This window comes from Danio aesculapii, chromosome 25 (assembly GCF_903798145.1).
Source record: "Danio aesculapii chromosome 25, fDanAes4.1, whole genome shotgun sequence".
Lineage (NCBI taxonomy): Eukaryota > Metazoa > Chordata > Actinopteri > Cypriniformes > Danionidae > Danio > Danio aesculapii.
The window spans coordinates 25,512,564-25,539,615 of record NC_079459.1 but is presented as its reverse complement, the minus strand read 5'-3'; the positions used below and the strand labels follow the sequence as shown (position 1 = coordinate 25,539,615).

The 27,052-nt window shown below is 33.1% G+C and overlaps 1 protein-coding gene across 2 annotated transcripts in view; it reads left to right on the top strand.

Annotated features, from left to right (window-relative positions):
* Positions 1-27,052, top strand: part of LOC130219172 (cytosolic carboxypeptidase 4) — a 304,487-nt gene that overhangs the window by 255,942 nt on the left and 21,493 nt on the right. For both annotated transcript variants that reach the window (XM_056451477.1, XM_056451478.1), the window contains exon 23: positions 15,817-15,980. In XM_056451477.1, coding sequence (XP_056307452.1) covers positions 15,817-15,980 — 164 coding nt within the window. The remainder of the gene's footprint in view (positions 1-15,816; positions 15,981-27,052) is intronic.

Sequence of the window (27,052 nt, the reverse complement as noted above, 5' to 3'; positions counted from 1 at the left end):
TCCAGTGGCGAATCACTGAACAGGTTTCATAGTTTTTGTCTGCTCTTGGATCAGGTTTATGAGTTTGCAAATGTTTTAAGGCAGGGGTCACCAATCTCAGTCCTGGAGGGTCGGTGTCCCTGCAGGGTTTAGCTCCAACTTGCCTCAACACACCTGGCTGGGTGTTTCAAGTATACCTAGTAAGACCTTGATTAGCTCATTCAGGTGTGTTTGATTAGGGTTGGAGCTAAAATCTGCAGGACACCGGCCCTCCAGGAACAAGTTAGGTGACCCCTGTTTTAAGGAGAAATTTGTGTTATAAAAAGGAATAATAGTTAATAGTCTTTTTTAGCAAAGCACCCCATGGAACAAGCAAAATATAATGCTGAGTTTAACATGCCACACCAAACGTGAACAGAACAGCAGATACCGTTCCTAATTCACCAACATCACTTTAGAGCTAGTATTTGAATGATTCTCTAGCATAATGTCTAAAGTGATGACAAAACAGCTGATTTTGCTGACATTTTAAAATTATAAGGCTGAACAGCATGAAAAACCATCAATCTAGATTTCCCAGTAGGCCTATTTCTCTGTTGCAATCAGATATCACTATAATAAACCCCGAAAAAGCCAAAGCAAACCATACCAGATTACAATGGTATAAAAGCAGCTCTACAAAACACAAAAGAGAGAGATCGACTAAGAATATCACTTACCTGTTTTAGAATGATTTGTTCACTTGTAGAAAATGCAGTTTTTCTCTCATAAGAACTTATTATGTGGTCTCTGTCGCCATCTTGTGGCGGAATGTGTACATAGTTATTCACAGCCTTTGCCGTGAAGCTCTAAATTGAGCTCAGGTACATTCTGTTTCCACTGATCATTCTTGGGATGTTTCAGCAGCTTAATTGGAGTTCACCTGTGGTAAATTCAGCTGATTGGACATGGTTTGAAAAGGCATACACCTGTCTATATAAGGTCCCAGGGTTGATAGTGCATGTCAAAGCACAAATCAAGCATGAAGACAAAGGAATTGTCTTTAGACCTCCGAGACAGGATTGTCTCGAGGCACAAGGCTGGGGAAGGTTGCAGAAAAAAATCCTGCTGCTCTGAAAGTTCCAATGAGCACAGTGGCCTCCATCATCCGTAAGTGGAAGATGTTTGGAACCACCTGGACTCTTCCTCGAGCTGGCCGGCCATCTAAGCTGAGTGATCGGGGGAGAAGGGCCTTTGTCAGGGAGGCGATCAATAACCCGATGGTCACACTGTCTTAGCTCCAGCTTTCTTATGTGGAGAGAGGAGAACCTTACAGAAGGACAACAATCTGCGCTGCAAACCATCAATCAGGCCTGTATGGTAGAGTGGCCAGACGGAAGCCACTCCCTGCCTGGAATTTGCCAGAAGGCATCTGAAGGACTCTTAGACCATATGAGATGAGACTAAAATGTAACTCTTTGGAGTGAATGCCAGGCGTTACGTTTGGAGAAAACCAGGCACTGCTCATCAGCAGGCTATCAAAAGCACACCCTCAAAATATCAATGGAGTGGCTTCACAACAACTCTGTGAATGTCCTTAAGTGTCACAGCCAGAGCTCAGACCTAGATTATATTGAACATCTTAGGTGAGATCTGAAAATGGCTGTATACTGTCGCTTCCCATCCAACCTGATGGCGCTTGAGAGGTACTGCAAAGAGGAATGGGCAAAAATTCCCAAAGACAGGTGTGCCAAGCTTGTGGCATCATATTCAAAAAGACTTGAGGCTGTAATTGCTGCCAAAGGTGCATCAACAAAGTATTGAGCAAAGACTGTAAATACTTTTGTACATGTGATTTCTCAGGTTTTTTATTTTTAATACATTTGCAACAATTTTCTTTTTTCGCATTGTCATTATGAGGTATTGTGTGTAGAATTTAGAGGAATTAAATGAATTTAATCCATTTTGGAATAAGGCTGTAACCTAAAAAAATGGGGAAAAAGTGTATGTATGAATACGTTATGAATACTTATATATTATATACATATATAAGTTATGAATACTATATATATATATATATATATATATATATATATATATATATATATATATATATATATATATATATATATATATATATGTATATATATATTTATATACCATAACAACCAAAATTATATGAAGAGCTTTACAAGAACTATTTCTTAGGACAAATGTTAAATGTTTTATTTCATTCATAATCTGTTACACTCAATGACAATACAACAATATTTCACTAGTTTTTGTACGTTGTATTTACATAAAAAATATTTAGAACATAAAAATAACCTCTTTACTTGTTGTATATAAAATCACTTTTGTACAAATCATTTGATATAGACTCTAAACTGGAACGTCTCATTGTTGCCCCATATAATGTGTGCACCGGGCACCAAAATGAAAAAAGTAAATAAATTAAAAAGCAGTTTTAATCACAGCATTCAACGAAGGTCAGAATAAATGAGAAGCACTGTGATAAACATAGATAAACATAGATAAACACAATTTAGGATATTACAAATTACATCTGCAGGTAATTTTCTCTGCTACTCTTGTAGGATGTTTTTTTAAGTGGTGCAGTAATGCAGTTAAATACTAGAGGGCGCCGCTGAGTCAAAATCTCCAATCCCATCCAATGACTCACTTCATCACTGACACTGTAGTCTTGCTAGCAAAAGCTCTGCTATTGGAAAACAGCCTGAGTTCCATGCTCCAAAATGTCCAGGAAGATTGTTTAACCACCAGACTAAGCAACAGAAGGAAGTCTCCAGGGAAATAACACACTTGGTTGAAAAGTGGCCTGGTAGCAACTAGTTAGCAATTGTGTGACTTGTCTGTGATTTATGATTGCGGGATTGAGAGGAAGAAAGGTGTGTTTTGTGTGTGTATGTCAGGAGGAAAGTGGGCAAAACGTTATAGCACAAAATCAAACAGTTTAAAAAAGCAATACCTCAGTGTCCTTTGAATATGTCAACAGCGATATTAGCATGCTATGTGCTAATTTATAGATTTACTCTCTGTTAAAGATTTCAAATGTAATATATTTTACAAAAGACCCAGTATAATGTTGATTAAGGGTATATTTTGTTTGAAAATTCACTAGTTTGTCAAGGTTTTTGGTATATGGAGACCTGTTGCAAATAAGTGTCTACTTGTCTTGAATTTGAGATACACAAATTAACTAGCTCATTTATGTTTTAAATACATTGTTTAATCATGACAAGCGGTTAAAGTTTATATAAGTTAGTATTTAAATAGATTTTTACTCATTAAAATATCACTAATCAAAAATAAAATACTATAGTGTTCTTGAACCATGTGTATTATACAAGTATATTTACAACACTTTGTTAGTGGATACTACAGAATGCAGATTTAACTGTATTGAAGCTGTAATAAATATAGCATACTTCAGTTTTTACTACAGTAAACAGTTGTTTATTATAATATAATATAATATAATATAATATAATATAATATAATATAATATAATATAATATAATATAATATAATATAATATAATATAATATAATATAATATACTCTCGGTTTCACAAACAAGGTTTAAGGCTAGTCAAGATTAAATTGCATGTTTGAGCTGTCTCAACTTAAAATAACCTGCAGTAACCTCCTAGTGTCATTTTTTTTTTCTCCAGGTGCACACCAGTAATATATTTTTCTAAGGCCATTTTTCATCAATTTGGCTTAAATATCCAAATTTAACTAAGACCTAGTCCTGGCTTAATCTAAGCCCCGTTTGTGAAACTGGGCCATAATATAATATACCCTATAGTTGTATAAAACTACAGTTTTGGGTCATTAGTTATATTACTATATTTGTGGTCTTACAATAGCAACTATAGAATTACCACAATAAATTAATTCAAGTATGTTACTAAAGTATGGTTAAAACACTGTAGCATTTATCTAAATTACTATAGTAGTTTTTCTTGTGGGATTTATGAGTATAAACTCTCATTTCATACCTGCAGTATGTTAAATAATTGCTGTACTACGTTTTATGAGTAGCTTTAGCATGTCCTTACCTTAGCATGCTAATACTCCTGCTCTCATTCATTCATTTTCTTTTCGGCTTAGTCCCTTTATTAATCTGGGGTCGCCACAGCAGAATGAACCGCCAACTTATCCAGCACATGTTTTACGCAGCGGATTACTTCCAGCCACAGCCCATCTCTGAGAAACATCAATACACATTCATTCATACGGACTCATTACGGACAATTTAGCCTTCCCAATTCACCTGCACCGCATGTCTTTGGACTGTGGGGGAACCGGAGCACCCGGAGGAAACCCACGCGAACGCAGGGAGAACATGCAAACTCCACACAGAAACGCCAGCTGACCCAGCCAAGGTTCAAACCAGCGACCTTCTTGCTGTGAGGCGACAGCACTACCTACTGCGCCACTTCGTCGCCTACTCCTGCTCTCTCAATGAATTCTGAAAGTTTACTAAATTCATTCATTCAAAACTTTTTTTTCAATGGATTGAATTTGTACAGATATCTGGACTGCCTAGTTTATCATCTTTTCCATGTGTGCAGCTAAAATAAGCTCATTTATAAAATTGGACCCCAAAGCCTTTTATTCTCAAATGAAAACTTAGACATTCATGAAATTTAGTAAACATGGTGATTCTAAAGAAGCATGCGAATGTTAAAGGATATCTGGGCAAAGGTGAAACTATAATTGCTCTAAAGGTGGAAAAATATATATTTCTTTGTCAGGTTTTGTGGTTAAAATTAATATTTTTAATCACTGGTGGTTGCACTGGTGCAATATACTATGAGGTGCCAGAGTGGACAAACGTCAAGCGAACGCAGAGAGACTGAATGCCCGCGAGAGAGACCGAATGTGCACGCGAGAGAGTCAGAGTGGTAAGCGAGAGAGACCGAATGCACACGAGAGAGACCGAGTACACGCAAGAGAGACTGAGTGGTAAGCGAGAGAGACCAAGTGCTGGCGCGCGAGAGAGACTGAGAGACATTTCACATTACTGCTATCGTTTTTATTGCTAATACGTTGTTTTTATATGTTCTCTGTGATGTAAACATTGGTAACTTTAAACACCTTACATTTGTCATGCCAATCAAGCAGTTTGAATTGAATTTTTTGAGTGAGAGAGAAAGAGAGAGAGAGAGAGAGAGAGAGAGAGAGAGAAGTATAATGTAAAATTTCTTTTATCTATATGTATGGTCTGTGCTTTGTTATTGCTTCGGTTTAGTGTTTGAATGTGTGTCTGAATGTGAGTATATGTGTGTTTCCCAGGACTGGGTTGTGGCTCGAAGGGCATCCGCTGTGTAAAACATATGCCAGAATAGTTGGTGGTTCATTCCGCTGTGGCAACCCCTGATGAATAAAGAAACTAAGCTGAAAAGAAAATGAATGAAGGATTAAAAACCTATACTTTTTTCCTATAAAACAAGATTCCTATAGTCCGTGCATTTAGTAGTGATGGCTGCTTTCAAAACTGCTTCACGAAGCTTCAAAACCTTTACGAATCTTTTGTTTCGAATCAGTGGTTTTGGAGTGCACATCAAATCGTCAATTCACATCAAATTCAGTAAACAATGCTTTGTTACGTCATTACTGCTCTGTAAATTTTCTAATATTTAACTGTTCTCCACTTGGGGCGATCTACATTTGTAATGCCAATAAAGCAGTTTGAATTGAATTTTTTGAGTGAGAGAGAAAGAGAGAGAGAGAGAGAGAGAGAGAGAGAGAGAGAGATAAGTATAATGTAAAATTTCTTTTATCTATATGTATGGTCTGTGCTTTGTTATTGCTTCGGCAGCATTGTAATTTGTTTTACAGTCATGCCAATAAAGCTCTTTGAAATTGAATTTGAGAGAGAGATTTCACATACGGAGAGAGATTTAACAAATGTTTTTATTCAAAATTAGATTTTCCAAGATACGTAGGGGACATCTAATATTAGGTATCATTATTTTGTTGCATTGCAGTACTTGTCATCGCAACGATAAACATAGATACTTATTGATTTAAACACTTCTGTGACACTACATGAAGAATGTATGGCATCACGACATTTTAACAGCATGGAGTACTGCCACAGGCTGTTGGAGGAACATTCACGAATTCTTCCCAGGATGTTAGACCATTTGAGACACTCTCAGGTAAATTTAAGTTAGTTATTTTACATATATATGTATATATAACAGTTCACTATATATTGTCCAAGTGAAATGAATAAATTTTGAATAAATATTGTCCTTTTGTAATTTCCACATTCCTATCAACATCCTTTCATCCGTTCCACTGCAATCCTCCAAAATGGAGGGAAAAGCTTGCGTTTGCAGCAGTGGCGTAGGCCTTTCCTCCAGCTGATAGCGGTGTATTGAGTGGCGCAGTGCCATGATGATCAGGCCGTTTGTGGCTGAGATTAGCTTGAGTTAATAAGAGCGATCAGGAGGGCTAATTGAGCTCTGAAAGGCCATGATTTCTGCTGTGGATGTGTGTGGTTTTGGCAGTCGTCCTGCTGTCTGCTTGGCTCTCCACAACTCTGGCCTTATCAAAGAGAAAAACTGTCACTCTAATAAACAAGGCGTTCGTCCCCGCAGACCCAAAACACTGCTGCACAAGTAAAGGAGAGATGCTTTTAGGGTTTTTTTAAAATTTTTTTTTTTTTTGGTTTGTATGTTTTACTGAAAAAAGAATTCTGCACAATTGTTGCAAACAATTCCTATGTGTTAAATTTAAACAAAAAAATAAATGTAGTAATGTTTAAATTAATTTGTTTGTTTAAATTCATGCCAAATAAATTGTTTACAACAATTTAACTTAAAAATATTGTAAATCCAAGGAATCTTTGAATCATATTGAATGGTGTTTCCCCCCCTTTGTTTAGTTATTTAGAAATGGCACAATTTAGACTTGTTTAGATTGGATAATTAGTATGAGTGTTTATACATTTTTGTTAGGGTTTGGGGTTTATTTAATTTTTGTTATTTAAAAATGGTATAAAATGTTGTATTTTGGTTTTTATTTATTTAATTTTATGTTGTATTTATTTATTTTATTCCATTTTAATTTCATTTTATTTTATTTCGTATTTGTTTATTTTCTTCCAATTGAATTATTTTATTTTATTTTATTTTATTTTATTTTATTTTATTTTTGTTTATTTTCTTCCATTTTATTTTATTTGATTTTAAGTTGCTTTATTTTATTTTATTTTATTTTTGTTTATTGTCTTCCATTTAACCTAATTCAATTTAATTTTATTTTATTTACTTTATTTGTTTATTTTCCATTTTAATTTATTTTTATTTAATTTAAGTTTTTTTTCTTCCATTTATTTAATTTTATTATTGTTCATTTTCTTCCATTTTAACTTCATTTTATTTTATTTTAATTTACTTTATTGTATTTTATTTTTGTTTATTTCTTTCATTTTAACCTAATTCAATTTAATTTAAAGTTTTTAAATTAAATTAAATTTATTTTTTTCTTTTTATTTTGTATTTGTTTATTTTCTATTTTATTTTATTTTATTTTATTCTATTTTAACTTTATTTATTTAAATTTTATTTAATTTTCTTTTTTATTTTATTCTATTTTATTTAATTTTATTTTTTATTTTATTTTATTTTATTTTATTTTATTTTATTTTATTTTATTTTATTTTATTTTATTTATTTTATTTTATTTTATTTTATTTTATTTTATTTTATTTTATTTTATTTTATTCTTTAGGTCTGGATGGTTTCCAGTCTTTAACCCCGAAAATGTCTGGAAATGTAAAAACTAAAATGTTTGTATTTTAACAGGTCTATACAGGTTTTTTTTTCCTCAACCTCTTCTGTTTTTTCCGAATTGAACATTACATTTTGTGAGTATATGATCTCATATTATTATTATTTTGAAGAATAATTGTCAAAAATACATATTTTAAAATATTTGATAGTTAAATATAATATTAATAATAATAATAATAATAATAATAATAATAATAATAATAATAATAATAATAATAATAATAATAATAATAACAATAATAATAAAACTATGGACATAATTGCTTTCTTTTTCTTTACTTATTATTATTAAGTATAATTATTCGGCTATTTTTTGATTTTACAATGACTTAAATTTTATGAACATCCCAAAAAAAATTTGTAAATGGTGGGAAATTGGGGTAAATTGTGTGTAAGTAAACAGAGCATGCAAGTTCATGTGCTTTCAGAATTATACAGTAAATGTCAAAAAAACATCAACTGAATGAACCCATCTATTATAACTTCACAACATGATGCAAAACAACAGGTTCCCAGTTGCTTTTCTGTGCTCAATTAGTGATGATCTCCATGCAAACACAGTAGAGGGCTTGAGTTTGCTCTGGTGTTTTGACATGAGGGATTATATTGAGCAGAAGTGAAAGGGCCGTTCGTCAGCTCAGATGATCAGTGTGACTCCTCGATGCAAACATGTCAAGAATTGATTTTCAGCTCTATATGCATTCAACACATGCAAGCCCCGCTTTAGCTGTAAATTATTGAAGAGAGAGGCCCAAACACACCACCACACTCATACTGAATAGCTTGCCATCATCAGTTTTATTATTTTATTGTACTTTATTTTATTTTATTTATTTTATTTTATATTACACAACATCTTGTTTTAATGATGCATGGATTTATTTCATTATTATTATACTTTTTATTCAATAATTTTATTTTACCATAGTGTGTGTAGTCTGTAAAAACATGAACATATCAGATTTCAAAAGTCAAGTACTTAGACATAATTAAATTACACTGCATTTTTTTTCATTTGGTTCATGTGCAATAAACTTCTGTTTGCATGCATTACACTATCAAATTTACATATTTTCTTTATATTTTTACTTTTATTAATTTTTCTAATTGATTGTAAAATGACATTTAATTTATGTCAGTTATGCAATTAATGGAGCAATTCATATTTATTTTGTTAGATATTACTATATATATATTCAATTTTATTTTTTATGATTTTAAAGTGACATTCAAATCTGCAATTATGTTAGTTATGCAATTTTTTGGAGTAACTCAGCTTAATTTTGTTAGATATTAAAATTTTAAATTGTAAAATACTTTAGGCTGGATCAAAAGTAATCCAAAAGTAATTTAGCATAATTTACCAAACGTTTGATAGATATTACAATTGTATAGTCTAAATTAATTTAGGTTAAATAAAAGTAATCCAAAAGTAATCAGATTACATTGAATAAAACTGTTAATGTTTCATCACAATATCCTTGTTTAGTAAAAAAAAAAACTTCAGTTTGTATACAGCACACACAATCAAAATTGACCCATTGGAAAAAAAAATTATTTTCATTTAAAAATTTACAAAATTATAATAAAGTGACGTTCTAAAACAATGTCAGTTATCTGATTTATGGAGCAATTTATCATAAATGTATTAGATATTTATAATATTACATTGTAAATTACTTCAGGTTACCGCAAAAGTAATCCAAAAGTAATCGGTTTACAATGAAGTAAACTGCTAATTTTGCATCACAATATCTGTTTCGTAATAAACGTCAGTTTGTATACAGAATCATAATTAATGCATTTTTATTAATATATTTTTATTATAAAGTGAGTTTTATTAATTATTATAAACTGATGTTCAAATCCGAAATGATGTCATTGCTTCATGATTTATGGAGCAATTCATCTCAATTTGGTTGGATATTACCTAAAAAATCCAAAAGTAATCAAAAGAAATCCAAAAGTAATCAGATTACATTGAATTAAATTGGCAATTTTTCATAACAATATTTGTGTTCAGTAATAAACTTCAGTTTGAATATAGCACACACTATCAAAATTGACATATTTTATTTTATCCTTATTTTCTTTTGAGTATTTTTCAAAATAAATATATAAAATGATGTTTAAATCCAAAATTATGTAAATTATGGGATTTATAAAGCAATTAATCCTAAATTTGTTAGTTATTACAATTTTACACTCTAAATAACTATAGGTTAGATCAAAAGTAATCCAAAAGTAATCAGATTACATTAAACAAAATTCACATTTTATTAAAAAAATCCATGTTTATCTATACTACACTTTGTCTTACATCCCACAGTATAATAAGACTCGTCTCGTCTGTAAAATCGTGACCTTGCAGTGCTGCGATGGCTCATAATGAATGTTGTGTAATGGAAACCGCGCTGCTTGTAGGATTGACTGGATCTGTTGCTCAAGGGAATCGCGCAGCGTTCACATGCTAATAACATGCTCCAGCGAGCAGGTGCAGCTGCTTCTTGGCTAAATAATCTGCCGTCATTATGTTATGAACGGCATAATCTGACAGAAAACTGATGGCTGAAACAGGCGAGGTTAAAGACTTCATTTGAGGCAGGAATCGATACGATATGGAAAGAGCAGATGTGATGAGTGCTTGGAGGATCTTGAGTGTTCATCTTTGAAATGACTGAATATTGTCGATGAGAGATGTATCATTTGGCTTTCTTTTGATCAATTTTAAGATTGTGCATCTAATTGGAAAAGATGTCATGTGTGACATCTTAAAAGTGCTTACAAAGGTTGTTTTTCAAAAATAAAAAATAATAATTATTAATTACATATACAGTTGAAGTCAGAATTATTGGCCCCCCCTTTGAATTTCTTTTTCTTTTTTAAAAATTTCACAAATTATGTTTAACAGATAAAAAAAAATTTCACAGTATGTCTGATAATATTTTTCCTTCTTGATAAAATCTTATTTGTTTTATTTTGGCTAGAATAAAAATAAAATTTCAATTTAAATAAATAAAAATGTAAAATAAATAAAAAACAGTTTTTTTAATTTATATATATATATATATATATATATATATATATATATATATATATATATATATATATATATATATATATATATATATATATATATATATAAATGTATATAAAATAATATAATATAATATAATATAGTATAATATAATATAATAAATATAATATAATATAATATAATATAATATAATATAATATAATATAATAAATATAATATAATATAATATAATATAATATAATATAATATAATATAATATAATATAATATAATAAATATAATATAATATAATATAATATAATATAATATAATGTAATATAATCTGATTTTACATTTTACACTCTAAAAAATAGATTTGTTTAGACCAAATAACAGTTTGCATTAATATATTCAAGTTACGACAACGTCTAACAAAAAATTTCAGACAACAAACTTTATGTTAGCCAAATAACCTTTTTCTCTTCAATCAGAGGCATTTTACATAGCATAAACTCACTTTTTTTAAGTTGAGTACTCAAAAAATTAAGTTGTTTTAACTATTTTTTATTGAAATTTTAAAGAAGTCCAGTGTTATGTACCTAATTACTATAATTATACATGCACGTTTTCAGTTTAGAACCTCAATTAAGTAGCTGAAATTGTTAAAATTTTTGTATGTTTTAAAATTTACTGTTCATTTAGTTGCTTGTAAGGAATATATTCAACATCTTTGTTTTCTTGTAATTGTTTATTTATTTTAAACCACATTTTTTCAGTATTTTATTAAACAAAAATGTGTACTGCATATAAACAGTATGAAAAATAACAAAAAACATCAATGTGTGGACCTAAAAATACAAAACAACATAACGTGCAACATAGCAATGTAGAGACTTTAGAAAATAATGTTCTTGAGACGCATTACTTTTGCACTGAGCTTCAGCCCATCAAGTTCTTTAAGGTAGATTAGATTCAGAGCATATATTATGCCCATCAGCAGAGCACAGCACCTTGAGATGTCCATTCCATTTAGGATTCTCATGCCCTCAGCCATGATGGTTTCCGACTTGTGGTTCAATTCCAAAGTAGACTGAACACCAATGATGGCAGTTGTCATCACTTGCCTCTCAAGGTCCTCCACAAATTTTTGTGTATTCTTGTAAAAACAACAAAAAAAAAATAACATTTACGAGTTAAAAAACACTGCTAACATCAATTGTATTTACCATGAGTAGCCAACACTCTAGTGAAATGGAGAAAATTGATTTGAAATTTAACTCAGATATCTCACCTTAAAATGTCGTTTGTGCCAAACAGTCTGCCTAAAACTTGTCCATCTTGCTACTTTCTTGTTCAGTGGGGTAGGAGCTTTGAAATCTAGAACTCCATTTGTGTGGAAAAATTGAGTTATTAACCCAATTTCTTTGGGTTGCTACAAGTTAAATATTGTTTTAAACTAATTGACCGGTATATTTACCTTTAAAGTTGCATTTTTTAGTTGATGTAATTATCAATATTTTCCTGTTGTGAAAAGTTAATACAATTATTCTGACAACTTAAAAGTTTTAATCTAATTAGCAATTTATAATGTTTATGTTAAAACAATGTATTAAATTGTGTAGTGGTAACAGACCTCTTGAGTTATTTTTTAGAGTGTATTTTTATTTCATGTAATATACACACACGCAGATATATGTTTCATTAATTTACAATATATGAATTTAAATTAATATATAATAAATATTCATATCATGTTATTTATTATTATTATTATTATTATTATTATTATTATTATTATTATTATTATTATTATTATTATTATTAATAGCACATGGATTATTACAAAATATGTATCATATGAATTAAATGATCACTTGGTGCATTGTTTTTTCATATAGTGTAATTTAATGTAATGTAATAGAATATAATTCATATGTGTGTTTGTTTAAATACAGTATATATTTACAAGTCTTATTCTGAAATCCTATGCAGTGACTTTTATATATAGTAATGTACAGCTCACTGAAGCAGGATTGTGTGTTTGTGTGTGTGCAGGGATACATGACAGTTTCAGTGCCTGCGCTGTGTTTGTTTACTAGTGACAGAAGATATTGTTAGAGTCTGGATTTCCATTAATGGTCGTTTCCGGAACAGTGAATTATATGAGAGGAGAGTTGGTGTGCAGATTCTGTCTGGCTCTGACTCAATGCTACAAAACACTGAGAAATACTGAGACTGCCAGTAAGAGGAAGATATCTGTGAACTATAGTCATAAACATGTATTTTTTTTTAAACTGCATGGCTATTGATTGCTTAGCATTGGAAGACACCACAGGACCACATTGAATATGACATACAGTATTGTGAAGTGATAAGAGAAGCATATGAAATCTGCAGAATAGTGGTTCGTTAGGACTAGGTTTAGAAAAAAAAGCTCATTAAATGACATGATATTTACTCTTGAAGTTAATAAAAATTTGGTAAAACTTTAGTTTAGGTCTCAATTCTTGCTGTTAACTACTGGTTTATTACCTGTCCAATATTAAAATATAAACTTTTCATTACTAATTATAAAGTATGATCTTAATCTGCATTCCTAAATCTAAACCCAACTTCTACCCTACTAACTATTCATAAACGGCTAATTAATAGTTTATTAAGCTAGTAGTGTTAGTTAATGGTTTGTTAATACAGTGGATTGTGACCTAATCTAAAGTGTCACTAGAAAATTTAGCTTAGCAGTGATCACAAAAAACTTTAGGGACCCTATCATACACCCGGTGCAATAAGACGCAAGATGTGTTTGACCCGACTTGTTGCTATTTTTAGACAAGCGCAACCTTAATTTTCCCGTTTTGCGCCACGTTGTTTAAATAGCAAATCCATTTGTGCCACTTTGTGGACTCATGGGTGTTCCGGTCTAGAAAAGAGGTGTGTTAAGGTGCATTGTTGGGTGTTGCTATTTTAAGGAACTAAAATAGACTGTTCAATAGACCAGCTGAAACAAGTCTAGCACAGATGCACTCTGCACTGGACTTTAGACCTGCTTTCAGCTTTCAGCCTAGCTTACACATTGCTTAAGATGCGCAGGATGTACAGAAATACACAAATATCTTTACAAATGAAAAAGAATTGAAGGAATAAAATATTGCAAAAATTATTACTTTCTACATAAATATAAAAACCACTGCCTCCATTCCTTCATCTCGGGGGGCTTTTTTCAGTTAATTCATGATAAGTTGCTTTTATTATGTTATTAGTAGTAGTATTTATTTATTATACATATTTATATTTGTGGGTGCCGCAGTGGCTGTCGCCTCATAGCAAGAAGCTCGCTGGTTCGAGCCTCAGCTGGGTCAGTTGGTGTTTCTGTGTGGAGTTTGCATGTTCTCCCTGCGTTTGCGTGGGTTTCCTCCGGGTGCTCTGGTTTCCCCCACAGTCCAAAGACATGCGGTACAGGTGAATTGAGTTAGCTAAATTGTCCATAGTGTATGTGTGTGTGAATGAGTGTGTGTGGGTTTCCCAGTGATGGGTTGCGGCTGGAAGGGCATTTGCTGCGTAAAACATGTGCTGGATAAGTTGGCGGTTTATTCCGCTGTGGCGAACCCAGATTAATAAAGGGACTAAGCCGAAAAGAGAATGAATTTATAGTTGTTTTATTAAAAACAAGCTTAGATTTGTCCACCTGTTGGGTTTTGGATCATATGGGGCGTAGGGAGTGTGTTTGGATATAACTCAGTTTTTTACTGTTTGTTTATTCCTTTGCTGTAAATTAGAACTGAATTTAGAAACAAATCATTGCACTTAACAAATGAAATGAAACGTGTAGGCTAATGGATGTCTTCAGTGGAGTGCATACAACAAAACCGTTTCATTATCCACGAAAGAGAGAAAGAGAAAGTAAAAGTAAAGGCCGAATGGAAGAGGCACATTCTTTATCCTCGCGCAGCAGATGATCAGTTTGTTTTCTCGCTAGTGAAGCGTTTTTCTTCTTACAAAGTCCCCCATGTAAAAAGCAAATGCGCCGTGGCAGGACACAACTGACTCTTAAGGGGAATAGGAGATGAGATTGGTTTATACTCAAAACACACCCATAACTTATAAAGAAAATAAGCACAACCCTGTTAGACCATGTGCTGCGGCGGAAACCGCATTTTTCCATCTTTAAAACAGCAAAAGTGAATTTGGACAAGCCCTTATGCGCTTTAGACTTTGCGCCTAGATCGTTAAAATAGAGCCCTAGTTCTGTGAACTCTGCCATGTGGTGGAGATTTAAGAACAAAAGGACAATTTAATAGTACAGTTCAATATACCTTCCTCCATTTTTCCGTAGTACTATTCCAGGTCCATTGTGCGTCCACACACTGCTGCTTACTAGAGCATCTAAACACGTGAGAAGTCGTTCATTTTTAATGAAGGCCATCTGCGAGGTTTGGAGAAAGTGGCATGGTGCATCTTGAATGGTGTGGCTTGAATGGAAAGCTGATCCTAAATGTTGTCATTGGTTGAAATGCGTGATGATGTCTATTACATGTCAGTGTTCAACACCATAACCTCTCCTGTGACCCTTTGTTTATCTGTGTGTGTGTGTTCAGTATGGAGTCAAATCAGGGCTTATGTACCCTAACGTAACCTGTGACCCATTGTTTGTCTGTATGTGTGCATTCAAGGCCAGTAAGCAATAGAATTTTAAAATAATGATAATAAAAAACTGCGATTAAATAGTTGTCGGGATTATTTATTAATATAAATAATAAAACATGTCAACTCGACCAGCTAATCTAAACAACAACATTCTCGCCTAAAAAAGTCTCAAAAGTAATTTTGTGATTCAACTGCCGCAGTATTTATCAAGCAATAATAAGTTTAGTCCTCCGCTTGGTACTCACTGAGGGCGGAGTGATACACACAGGGGGAAGAGGCTGTAATTTCGTAAACAAATGTTCACTTTTCAAATACAGAAGGCTCATGAAAGGCCTCTTTCGTGTTGTGTTTTGGGTGTGTATCAGGGTCTGCAGACGGGCACACAGGAGCTGGAGGAGATGGGCCTGAAGTTCAGCCAGAGTCTGCTCACTCTCAGGAGGAACTCAGCTCATTACAGCAGTCGTCTGATCCAGCACACGTCTGCTCTGCTCGACCTAGACGACCGGTTGCTGCCACACAAGCCCAACACGTGAGTGGAAAACCAGCACATTCACACACATCCTGAGACACAAACTTGTTTGTTTGGTAACACTTTATTTTGATGGTCTATTTGAGTATTAGTAGACTGTCTGCTTAATATCTGTTGATACTGCTCTGTCATTATTTAACTGACTATAAGAATCTTTGCAAGTACCTGTCAACTAACACTAACCCCAACCTAACAGTTTACTTATAATCGAATGAGAATTAGTTGGCATGTAGATGCAATGTAACTTAAATTCAACAAACGGACCATCAATATAAAGTCTGACCATTTGTTTATTTTTCCGTTATATCAGATGTCATAGTCCATGCTTTATGATCAGTTATGTGTTATTTAGTATCAGTTTGAGTTATATGTTTGATAAAAAATAAGACCTAAAATCTGAAAAAAATCTGCCTTTACGTTAGTACTCAGTGGCAGCGGTGATTTATTTTTGTTGCTTTGTATTTTATATGTTACTTTTACAAAACAGTTTCAGACTTTGTGTTCTTAGTAATCTGCATAATATTTATTTATTTATTTATTTATTTATTTATTTATTTAGTTGTTTGGTTGGTTGAAATGTTTCTATCTAAATCTGAATTTAGCATTTGCTTGAAGTATTTGTTCTTTTAGATTCTTTATTTGTTTTTGTTTTTATTTAGATTTTTTTGTTGTCTTTTTGTCTTTTTTTAGTTATGTTTCCTTTGACTTGCAGTTAAATATGTCAAATTAGTTTCAAATATGTTTGTGTCCAGAGTGTGTCAAAAACAACCAACCTGTTAATGGTAAAAATCCATCCACACACTTTATTTATTTATTTATTTATTTATTTATTTATTTATGTATGTATGTATGTATGTATGTATGTATGTATGTATGTATGTATGTATGTATGTATGTATGTATGTATGTATGTATGTATGTATGTATGTATGTACGTATTTATTTATTTGCTTATTTATTTATTTATTTATTTATTATTTATTTATTTATTTATTTATTTATTTATTTATTTATTTATTTATTTATTTATTTTTGTATTTATTTTTGTATTTATTTCTTTCTTTGTTTGTTTGTTTGTTTGTTTATTCATTCATTTATTTTTTTACATAAATTATGAAAAGTCACTCCAATTGCAAATTAGCAGATTTACACCTTTTTCACTATTATTTTTTTCACTATTCTTTTATTTTTTTCTTATTATTTTTTTACTATTATTATTTTTTTTCACAGTTTTTTTTCTTATTTTCTTATAATTTTTTCACTATTAATTTTTATTTTATTATTATTATTTCTTTCATTATTATTTTCACTATTTCTATTTACTAGCTCAAGTAGTTTGAGATTTACAATGCCTGTTTCAGTCTCTGTTAATGAGCTGATGATCTGAATCAAGTGTGTTTGGTTAAAGGAATATGGAAAAATGTACTGAGCTGGTGATTCTCCAGGAACGTGGTTGAGAAACACCTATTAGACAAACCTCTAATAAAATTTCCATGCTATTTTGAACAAAAGCTTCACAGACACATTCTGGGGACACCCAAAGATTTATTTGGCGTCTCATTATGTCCTCTTCAATGCAGAGTTCACACTAAATGCAAATGTAAGTATTTACATAAAAATATTACACTCAATGTCAATGTAAATCCACAAGTAGAGTTGCATAGCTGTTAGATGGCACGAATGACGCAAAATTTGTGATGCGTTTGCTGCTAGCGTGCAGTATTCACCTTAAATAATTCAGTCTGAGCGGAAAAAAAGACATCCTGCACACCCAAAACTGAACCTTTACTAATCCACAAATGTTTCCATAAACTTTTATTTTTCTGTTGAACACAAAAGAATATACTTTGAAAAATGTTAGAAACCTGTAACCATTGACTTCCATAGTCAAAAAATAAATAAAAAATACCATGGAAGTCAATGGTTACAGGTTTCTAACATTTTTTAAAAACATTGTGCTGGGGCGACACGGTGGCTTAGTGGTTAGCACTGTCACCTCACAGCAAGAAGGTTGCTAGTTCAAGTGCCGGCTGAGCCTTTTGGCATTTCTGTGTGGAGTTTGCATGTTGCATGTTCACATGGGTTTCCTTTGGGTGCTCCGGTTTCCCCCACAGTCCAAAGACATATGGTAGATGGGTGAATTGAATAAACTAAATTGGCCTTATTGTATTAGTGTGAATGTGAGTGTGTATGGATGTTTCCCAGTACTAGGTTGCAACTGGAAGGGTATCCGCTGTGTAAAACATATGCTGGATAAGTTGGTGGTTCATTCCACTGCGGCGACCCCTGATGAATAAAGGCACTTAGCCGAAGGAAAATGAATGAATAAATGAATCTTCTGTGCTCAACAGAAAAAAGGAACCCAAAAAAATGTTTGCTACAAGTGAAGGTTCAGTAAATGATGGCAAAGTGTTCAATTTTGGGTGAAATATCCCTTTGAATATGATGTGGACAGAGACTCGTTTAGCTGCTAAGTGTTTACTTTGCCACGAAAGGACATTCCACTTTCTCTCCTTTCCCAACTCTTTTCTTCCACACCACCAATGTTTTTTTCTCTCTCTCTCTTTCCCTCTGTTTTCCATTCCTCCCCGTCCTCGAGTTAAAATTCACTTAGAGTCCTGATTTCTGTCATGGAATGAAATGGACCAAAGCTGAGCTATTGATTTCTGCAGAGTTCAATTAAATCCCTTTTGTGTGCGTTTTGAATTGTTACATCTTGTCCGCACAGACGGCTCAGTGTTCGCAGGAGATTATCCCAGCACTCGCTCTGCTGCAGGATTTCACACCGTCTCTTCTCTCTACTTTACTTTACTGAGGAGAAGAGTGTAAACTTGACTGCTCGCACCGAGAGAGTTGTCTAACTGAACTGTGAGCAGCTGCTTATGGGACTCGTCTGATTCTGCTGAGTTCTGCTTAGATGAAAAATTAAACCTCTTTTTTTACTTAAAAGACAAATAAACTTTTAAGATCGATAATGCTTTTTGTAGTTTGAAGTAACTTTGACATTTGGCATGGCCACTATTTCTCCATTTTGTTGTTATTATTATTATTATTATTATTATTATTATTATTATTATTATTATTATTATTATTATTATTATTATTATTATTATTATCATCATTAGGCAGATTTAAAAAATATATATTATTATTATAGTCATCATCATCATCATCATCATCATCATCTTTATTATTATTATTATTATTATTATTATTATCGTCATCAATGTTAATAATATTATTGTCATCATTATTAGGTATATTATTTATTATTATTATTATTATTATTATCATTATTATTATTATTATTATTATTATTATTATTATTATTATTATTATTATTATTATAGTCATCATCATCAGCATTATTATTATTAATATTATTATTGCTATTATCATCAACATTATTAATATTATCATCATTATTAGGCATATTATTATTTTTATTATTATTATAGCCATCATCATCAACATCATCATTATTATTATTATTATTATTATTATTATTATTATTATTATTATTATTATTATTATTATTATTATCGTCATTATAATTTATATTATCATTATCATCATTATTAGGCATGTTATAATTTTTATTATTATTATTATAGCCATCATTATTATTATTATTATTATTATCGTCATCATTATTATTAATATTATTATTATTATCATCATTATTATTATTATTATTATTATTATTATTATTATTATTATTATTATTATTATTATTATTATTATTATTATTATTATAGTCATCATCATCATCAGCATCATCATTATTATTATTATTATTATTATTATTGTTATTATTATTATTATTATCGTCATCATTATTGATATTATTACTATCATTATTATTAGGCATATTATTATTATTTTATTAGTATTATTATTATTATTATTATAGCCACCATCATCATCATCATCATCATCTTCTTTATTATTATTATTATTATTATTATTATTATTATTATTATTATTCATTTTCTTTTCCGCTTAGTCCATTAATCAGGGGTCGCCACAACGGAATGAACCACCAACTTTTCCAGCATATGTCCCACGCAGAGGAAGCCCTTCCAGCTCCAACCCATCACTGGGAAACATCCATACACACTCATTCACACACATACACCACGGACAATTTAGCTTACCCAATTCACCTATAGCGCATGTCTTTAGAGTTGTGGGGGAAATCAGAGCACCCGGAGGAAACCCACATCAACACGGGGAGAACATGCAAACTCCACACAGAAATGCCAACTGACACAGCTGGGGCTCGAACCAGCGACCTTCTTGCTGTGAGGCAATTGTGCTACCCATAGCACCACCATGCATCCTGTTAAAATTATTATTATTATTATTTTCATAATTATTATTTTTTTTTTAATTATAAATAAACACACATATTATTATTTATTATTCATTATACATAATCATTTGATTGCTACTATTGTATAACATATGATAAAAGATGGTGCTGCTAAAAATACAGACAAAGTATAAAATATTATTCCATATATAATATTATGACATTTAGGTAATTCGATATAAAAAATATTGGTAATATATATATTTTCATATGTAATATAATATCAGAATCAGAATCAGAATCAGTTTTATTGCCAAGTGTGCTTCACACACACAAGGAATTTGTTTTGGCTACAGAAGCTTCCAGTGTACATAAAGTGACATGTGACAACACAAAATAATCTGAAAAAATAAAATAATAATAATAAAAAATGATGAACATTAAACAGATGCGGTTAGTGAAGAAACCTGGATGTTGAGTTGTATGTACAGATTGTTATAAATATACAGGTTATAAGGTGCTGTGTACAAGTGCGAATGTAGAAAGTATTGCATTGTATATTGATATAAGGTGCTGTGTACAAGTGCGTATGAGAAAGTATTGCACATATTTATTGCACAGTAGGGGAATATTTACAGTAACTGTTCATAAGGTAGACAGCCTGAGGAAAGAAACTTTTCCTGTGTCTGGCTGTTTTTGTGCTCGGTGCTCTAAAGCGCCGACCAGACGGTAACAGTTCGAACAGGTAGTGTGCTGGGTGTGAGGGGTCCAGAGTGATTTTGCGAGCCCTTTTACTCACTTTGGAAGAGTACAGTCCTTGAAGTGTAGGAAGGGTAGTGCCAGTGATTCGTTCAGCAGTCCGGACTATTCGCTGTAGTCTACAGAGGTCAGTTTTGGCAGCTGAGCCGAACCAGACGGTGATTGAAGTGCAGAGGATGGATTGGATGACAGCTGAGTAGAACTGTACGAGCAGCTCCTGTGGCAGGTTGAACTTCCTCAGCTGACGAAGGAAGTACAGTCTCTGCTGGGCTTTCTTCACAATAGAGTCTATATGAGTGTCCCACTTCAGATCCTGAGAGATGGTGGTGCCCAGGAACCTGAATGACTCTACTGCAGCCACAGTGCTGTTCATGATGGTGAGTGGGGGGAGTGCAGGGGGGTTTCTCCTGAAGTCCACTATCATCTCCACTGTTTTGAGCGTGTTCAGCTCCAGGTTGTTGTATCTGCACCATAACGCCAGCCGCTCCACCTCCTGTCTGTATGCAGACTCGTCACCGTTCTGGATGAGGCCGATAACAGTAGTGTCGTCTGCAAACTTAATGAGTTTGATGGAGGGGTCTTTTGCAGTGCAGTCGTTGGTGTACAAGGAGAAGAGCAGTGGAGAAAGAACACATCCCTGGGGGGCACCAGTGCTGATGGTGCGGCTGTCGGATGTGATTTTGCCTATTCTGACTAGCTGCTGTCTATCTGTCAGAAAGCTGGTGATCCATTGACAGACAGAGCTAGGAACAGAGAGCTGGGCCAGTTTGTACTCAAGCAGTGATGGGACGATGGTGTTAAAGGCAGAACTGAAGTCCACAAACAGAATCCTTGCGTAGTTCCCTGGTTTGTCCAGATGTTGTAGGGTATAATGCAGTCCCATGTTGACTGCATCATCCACAGACCGGTTTGCTCTATAGGCGAACTGCAGGGGGTCCAGCAGGGGTCCAGTGATGTCCTTCAGATATGCTAGCACCAGTCTTTCGAATGACTTCATGGCCACAGATGTTAAGGCCACAGGTCTGTAGTCATTGAGTCCTGTGATCTTTGGCTTCTTTGGGATTGGGATGATGGTGGAGCGCTTAAAGCAGGATGGAACTTTGCGCTGTTCCAGTGATCTATTGAAGATATGGGAGAAAATGGGAGCCAGCTGGTCAGCGCAGGTTCTCAGACAGGCTGGTGAGACACCATCTGGCCCTGGTGCTTTCCTTCTCTTCTGTTTACTGAAGATCTGACGCACATTTTCCTCACTGATCTGAAGAGCAGGGGGGGAGCAGGGGGCTCCCCCCCCCCCTAAATACATATTCATATGTATTTATTTTATATGTATTGTGCCATCATCTGTTACTTTTTTAATCATTACTAATAATGCAATATTGTTAAATAAAAACTTAGCATGTGTTTTTGTATTGTACAATAAAATAGTTGTAATGGTTAATTCACTTTATTATTATATATTACTTTATTCATTTATTTATTTATTTATTTATCTATTAATTCATAAATTTATTTCAAGCTTTAGTCTATTGTAATTAATACGTTTAAGCTATTTAATTAGATCAGCTATAAAATTAGATCAACAGAAAGTCCCTGTTTAACTAGTTTGGGTGTGTGTGCATGCGTGAGTGCATGTGTGTGTGTGTCTGTATGTGTGTATGACCTTGTATTTTTTATAAATGTGAACCAACTGTGCCCACAAGTATAGCAATACCAGTAAATATTGACCTTGTGGAGACATTTTATTTATTTGTTTGTTTATTTATTTATGTATTGGTCCTCATGATGAAAACGTCTCATAAATCACACATAATGAAGTTTTTTTAAGATGTAAAAATGCAGATTGTTTACTGTCAGGGTTAGGTTTGGGGATAGGGTTGAGATATGGACATAGAATAGTCTCTACAGTATAAAAATCAATATGGAAGTCCTCACAAAGGTAGCTGCATAAGTTTTGGATGTATAACCCTCACTATTAAGTATTTGTTTTAGGTAGCAATCAGATCAGTGCCATTGTGTCAGTGGACACACAGATGACAGCACATTGAGTATTTCATCTCTGTTTTTATTTTGCTTCATGCGAGTCAGTTCAGGACATCCAACTCAACTGAAAAAATGATTATCCCGGACATGGTGAACTCAGAGCTGACAGGATGCACTTTTTGTTTGCAAAGCATGCCAATTCGTATTCAAATAGCTGCTATTTTCCTGCCCAACACATTTGGTTCTGCATTTCTGAATGAAAAGTAGCCCGACGGAGCTTTCAGTACCTGCTCAATGTCAAATGAAGCCGGCGGCTCACAGGAACACGCTGTTTTCCTTCACTCTCTGCTCTATTACAGCTTTTGTGCTCTATCCAGAAGTTCAGTTCTTTTTCTTTCATGTTTTAAAAAAGAATTCAAGTGCACAGAATTGATTTTCTACTAATAAAGCGTGAATTTTTTGTGAATAGATTTAAAGATGGGTCTATATCAAAGGCAGAATGTTGGAACGATTAATTTTTGACCCCAATTTTAGTCTTCTTAGAAACACTTTCTGATGATGTTTTCTTATCTAATGAACTGAAGACGCATAAGAATGGGTTCAATTCTAGAGCACAGTAAATAGGGGACCACTTGTGCTTTCAGGGATCACTTCAGACCTATTTAATTTATCTTATTTGAGCCTATAGAATGCTGAGCCCCTTAAATTAAAGGTATGCACTTTATTATATGATATAGTTAAGGGTGCAATAGGTCAGTGTTTCCCAACCCTGTTCCTGGAGGCACACCAACAGTACATATTTTGGATGTCTCCATTATCTGACCCATTCATTTCAGGTTTTGGAGTCTCTTCTGATGTTATGATAAGATGATTCAGGTGTGTTTGATTAGGGAGAGGTTGAAAATGTGGACTGTTGGTGTGCCTTCAGGAACAGGGTTAGGAAACACAGCAATAGGTCATTGATAATTCAGAGACAATTTTAGTTATTCTGGTTGAAAGTCTCTTCACATCCTGATAGCAATTATTAAATAAAGTGGAACTAATGTATTTACATACAGTATGTATTTTAATATTCTGTGGAAGGTGTGAGACCAAAAAAATTCATCCAATCAAAACGTTCAGTCCGAATATTATGATGCATTAGGCTATCCTACTTGAATGTTAAAGGGGTGGTGCAGAGTGTTTTTTTAAGGCTAGGTTGTGTCTATAGGGTGCAAAACAAAGTGTACTCACGCTTCATAAAAAAAAAAAAAAAAAACAAGCTATATTTTCACATACAATATCTTACCTTAATTTTATTTCTGCTACTCAGCTATCATGGCTAAACATCACCAGGAAATGTCATGCCTCTACTAGCATCCACTCTGTTATGTGAATAATGTCAGTGTAGTGTAGTGTACCGTATCAGTTTGAGCCTGAATCAGTTACAGAAAATAAAAAGGGACATCGCTGAACCTCATGCCTGCTCTCTAAAATAAAATCTGACAAGTTTTTCATATATATTCGGGTAATAAGCATGTGTAGCTAATACGAAACGTTCACGTATCTTTTGCAAAACCAACATTATTATTTTAAATGTAGAACACGTGAAAAGCCACCACATAGAGAGAAAACTGCACACGCTAGTGAAGATTGTGGGTGTTTACAGGGGTTTGATGGATAAATATGAATTTGTTTGTAGCAAAATTGTTAACTGTGCCAAACATTCTTGTTTACATCCTTACGTCCTTGCTACAAAATACAGTTAACACTAGAAACAATGCATGTTAGATATCAATTTTAACAAAAATACTTACAGATTATAGCTCACAATCCACAGCTTCTTTAATCTCCTTTTTTAAGGACAAGTTTTTGGCCAAATTCAGCTCAGAACAGGGAGAGATTTTAAAAGTTCTCCTTTGTCATATGCTAGAGCTATATCTTTTTAATATAATTTTTTTGAAATATTCTTAAACATAATTAAAAATAAATTGTAACTACTTCTTTCTTTGTGTCAAGCCCAAATACAGAAACAGAACAAACTCTGTGAAAATAGCAGCGCTTGGACAGCATTTTATCTTACTGTACTGCTAACTAGCAGTGTAACGAGACACTTACTCCACAAGACACGACACAAGATTGGGTTCACGAGAATGAGATGAGACAAGATTTTTACAGTATTTTTAAGAAATCGTCAATGATGAAAAACTGAAAAAACAAATCATAAATTTTAAAACTATTTAGGTGCTTTTTAAAAATCAACTTGTAATAAATGTTATTTATGTAAATAATTTAAATGTTACTTCTATTTTAATGAAGTCTATGCAGTAAAGGACATGCAAACACTGCAAAACATTTGCTAATATATGAATGGAAAATAGATTTTAATTCAGCTGAATAAAAATCACAAAATGTAAAACAATTCAGGTGCTTTTTTAAATCAAATTGTAATTAATGTTATATTACAATTATTTTTAATGAATTGTGCCATAAATGACATGCAAACGCTAAATATTTAGCTGTGAACTCTACAGACTGGCTTCTTCCCTGTACAATTTCACATGAGAAGCGACTTTCCACAAATTTAACTTTTTTTTAAAGGGCCACAAACTAAAAAAAACATCCCATACTGTAAATAAGTTGTCATTATTAAGAATATGTCAATAACAAAATTTTGACAAAAATGTCAGATAGAACCTTATAATTCTAACGTGACGAAATAACTAAATAAAATAAAAAACAGGCTAAAAACATGGTGAAATCACGTGGCCATGACTGCTTTTCTTTTTCTAGACTGATTTTGAAAACGCTATCAGTTGGGTTTAGGGACGGGGTGGGTCAGTCGGTCAGCCAGTCAGTAAGTCAGTCAGTCAGTCAGTCAGTCAGTCAGTCAGTCAACAGCAAGCTGGCCTGGTCGGCTGAATTGTATATTGTGCCCTTTGGTATATTTATACGAGAAAAGGACACGCAAGAGAAATTTGAGACCATCAAAAATCGTACACAGTGGCCTCTGGTGGATTTTCTAACACAAAACCCGCCAGCAGATGTATCTCAAGTTACGTATTTCGATGTCCCCAGAAATGTAGACCTGGGTACGTATCCATAATGAGCCTGGGTTGGAAAATTACCTAATGGAAAATACCTAAACTCTTTGGCGATGCTAATGGTCTAAACCGATTCAATGATCTATGCTAAGCTAAAAGTGCTGAAAAGGCTGAATGGATTTAAAACTGGTAAAACTCATCTATTTAACTTTAGGGGAGTATTAAAATGAGCCTTAGGTGCAGTGTTCCTTTAAGGTATAGTGAATTCTGTCTCCTCAAAATGCTCAAGAAAAAACAGCTGGATTCCAAAGTTCCAGAAATAATTTAATTTGCAGATTAGCCAGAGCAAGCTGTGTGTGCAACGTGTGTGTATGTGTGTGTGACGGCGGGAGTCAGAGATTGAATCAGCTCCCTCTCTCTCCTGGGAAATGGCCACCGCTCCACACACATGCACCCCGTCGCTCATGTTTACAGTGTGTGCTCTCACAAACTATTACAGACACCTCATAAGAGATCTGCCAGAAAACATCTCCACGAAGCATTAAAATCAGTGCCACTCATCCGCTGTTTGAGGCTCTTATCTGCCTCTCCTCCTCCTGTGTATCTGAACGCTGGTGCAGCTTTCGGTTTACAGCACACCGCAACGCTCGGAATTTTAAGCACACTTGTAATGATTCTTTTGGAGAGGCTGTCTAATTGTGCATTGATAATTAAACGTGCAGCTAAACAACGGAGCAATATGAAGTTTCTGGCAAACTTTCAGAGGTGTTAAACAATTAATGCAGCTCCCCTACGCTCTATCGCTTCACTGCTTCTGCTGGAATATTTGCAAATCAATTTATAATTGGGGTAGGTAAAGAGACTCAAATATACAAATAAATAAATTTAATTGAGCTACGCCTTTAGAGCTTTGTGCATCTGCAAGTCTGCTGTGTGAATGGCTTTCCGATAGAAAGTTAGTCAAATGTAGTAATCAATTCAATGTTTATGTAGGA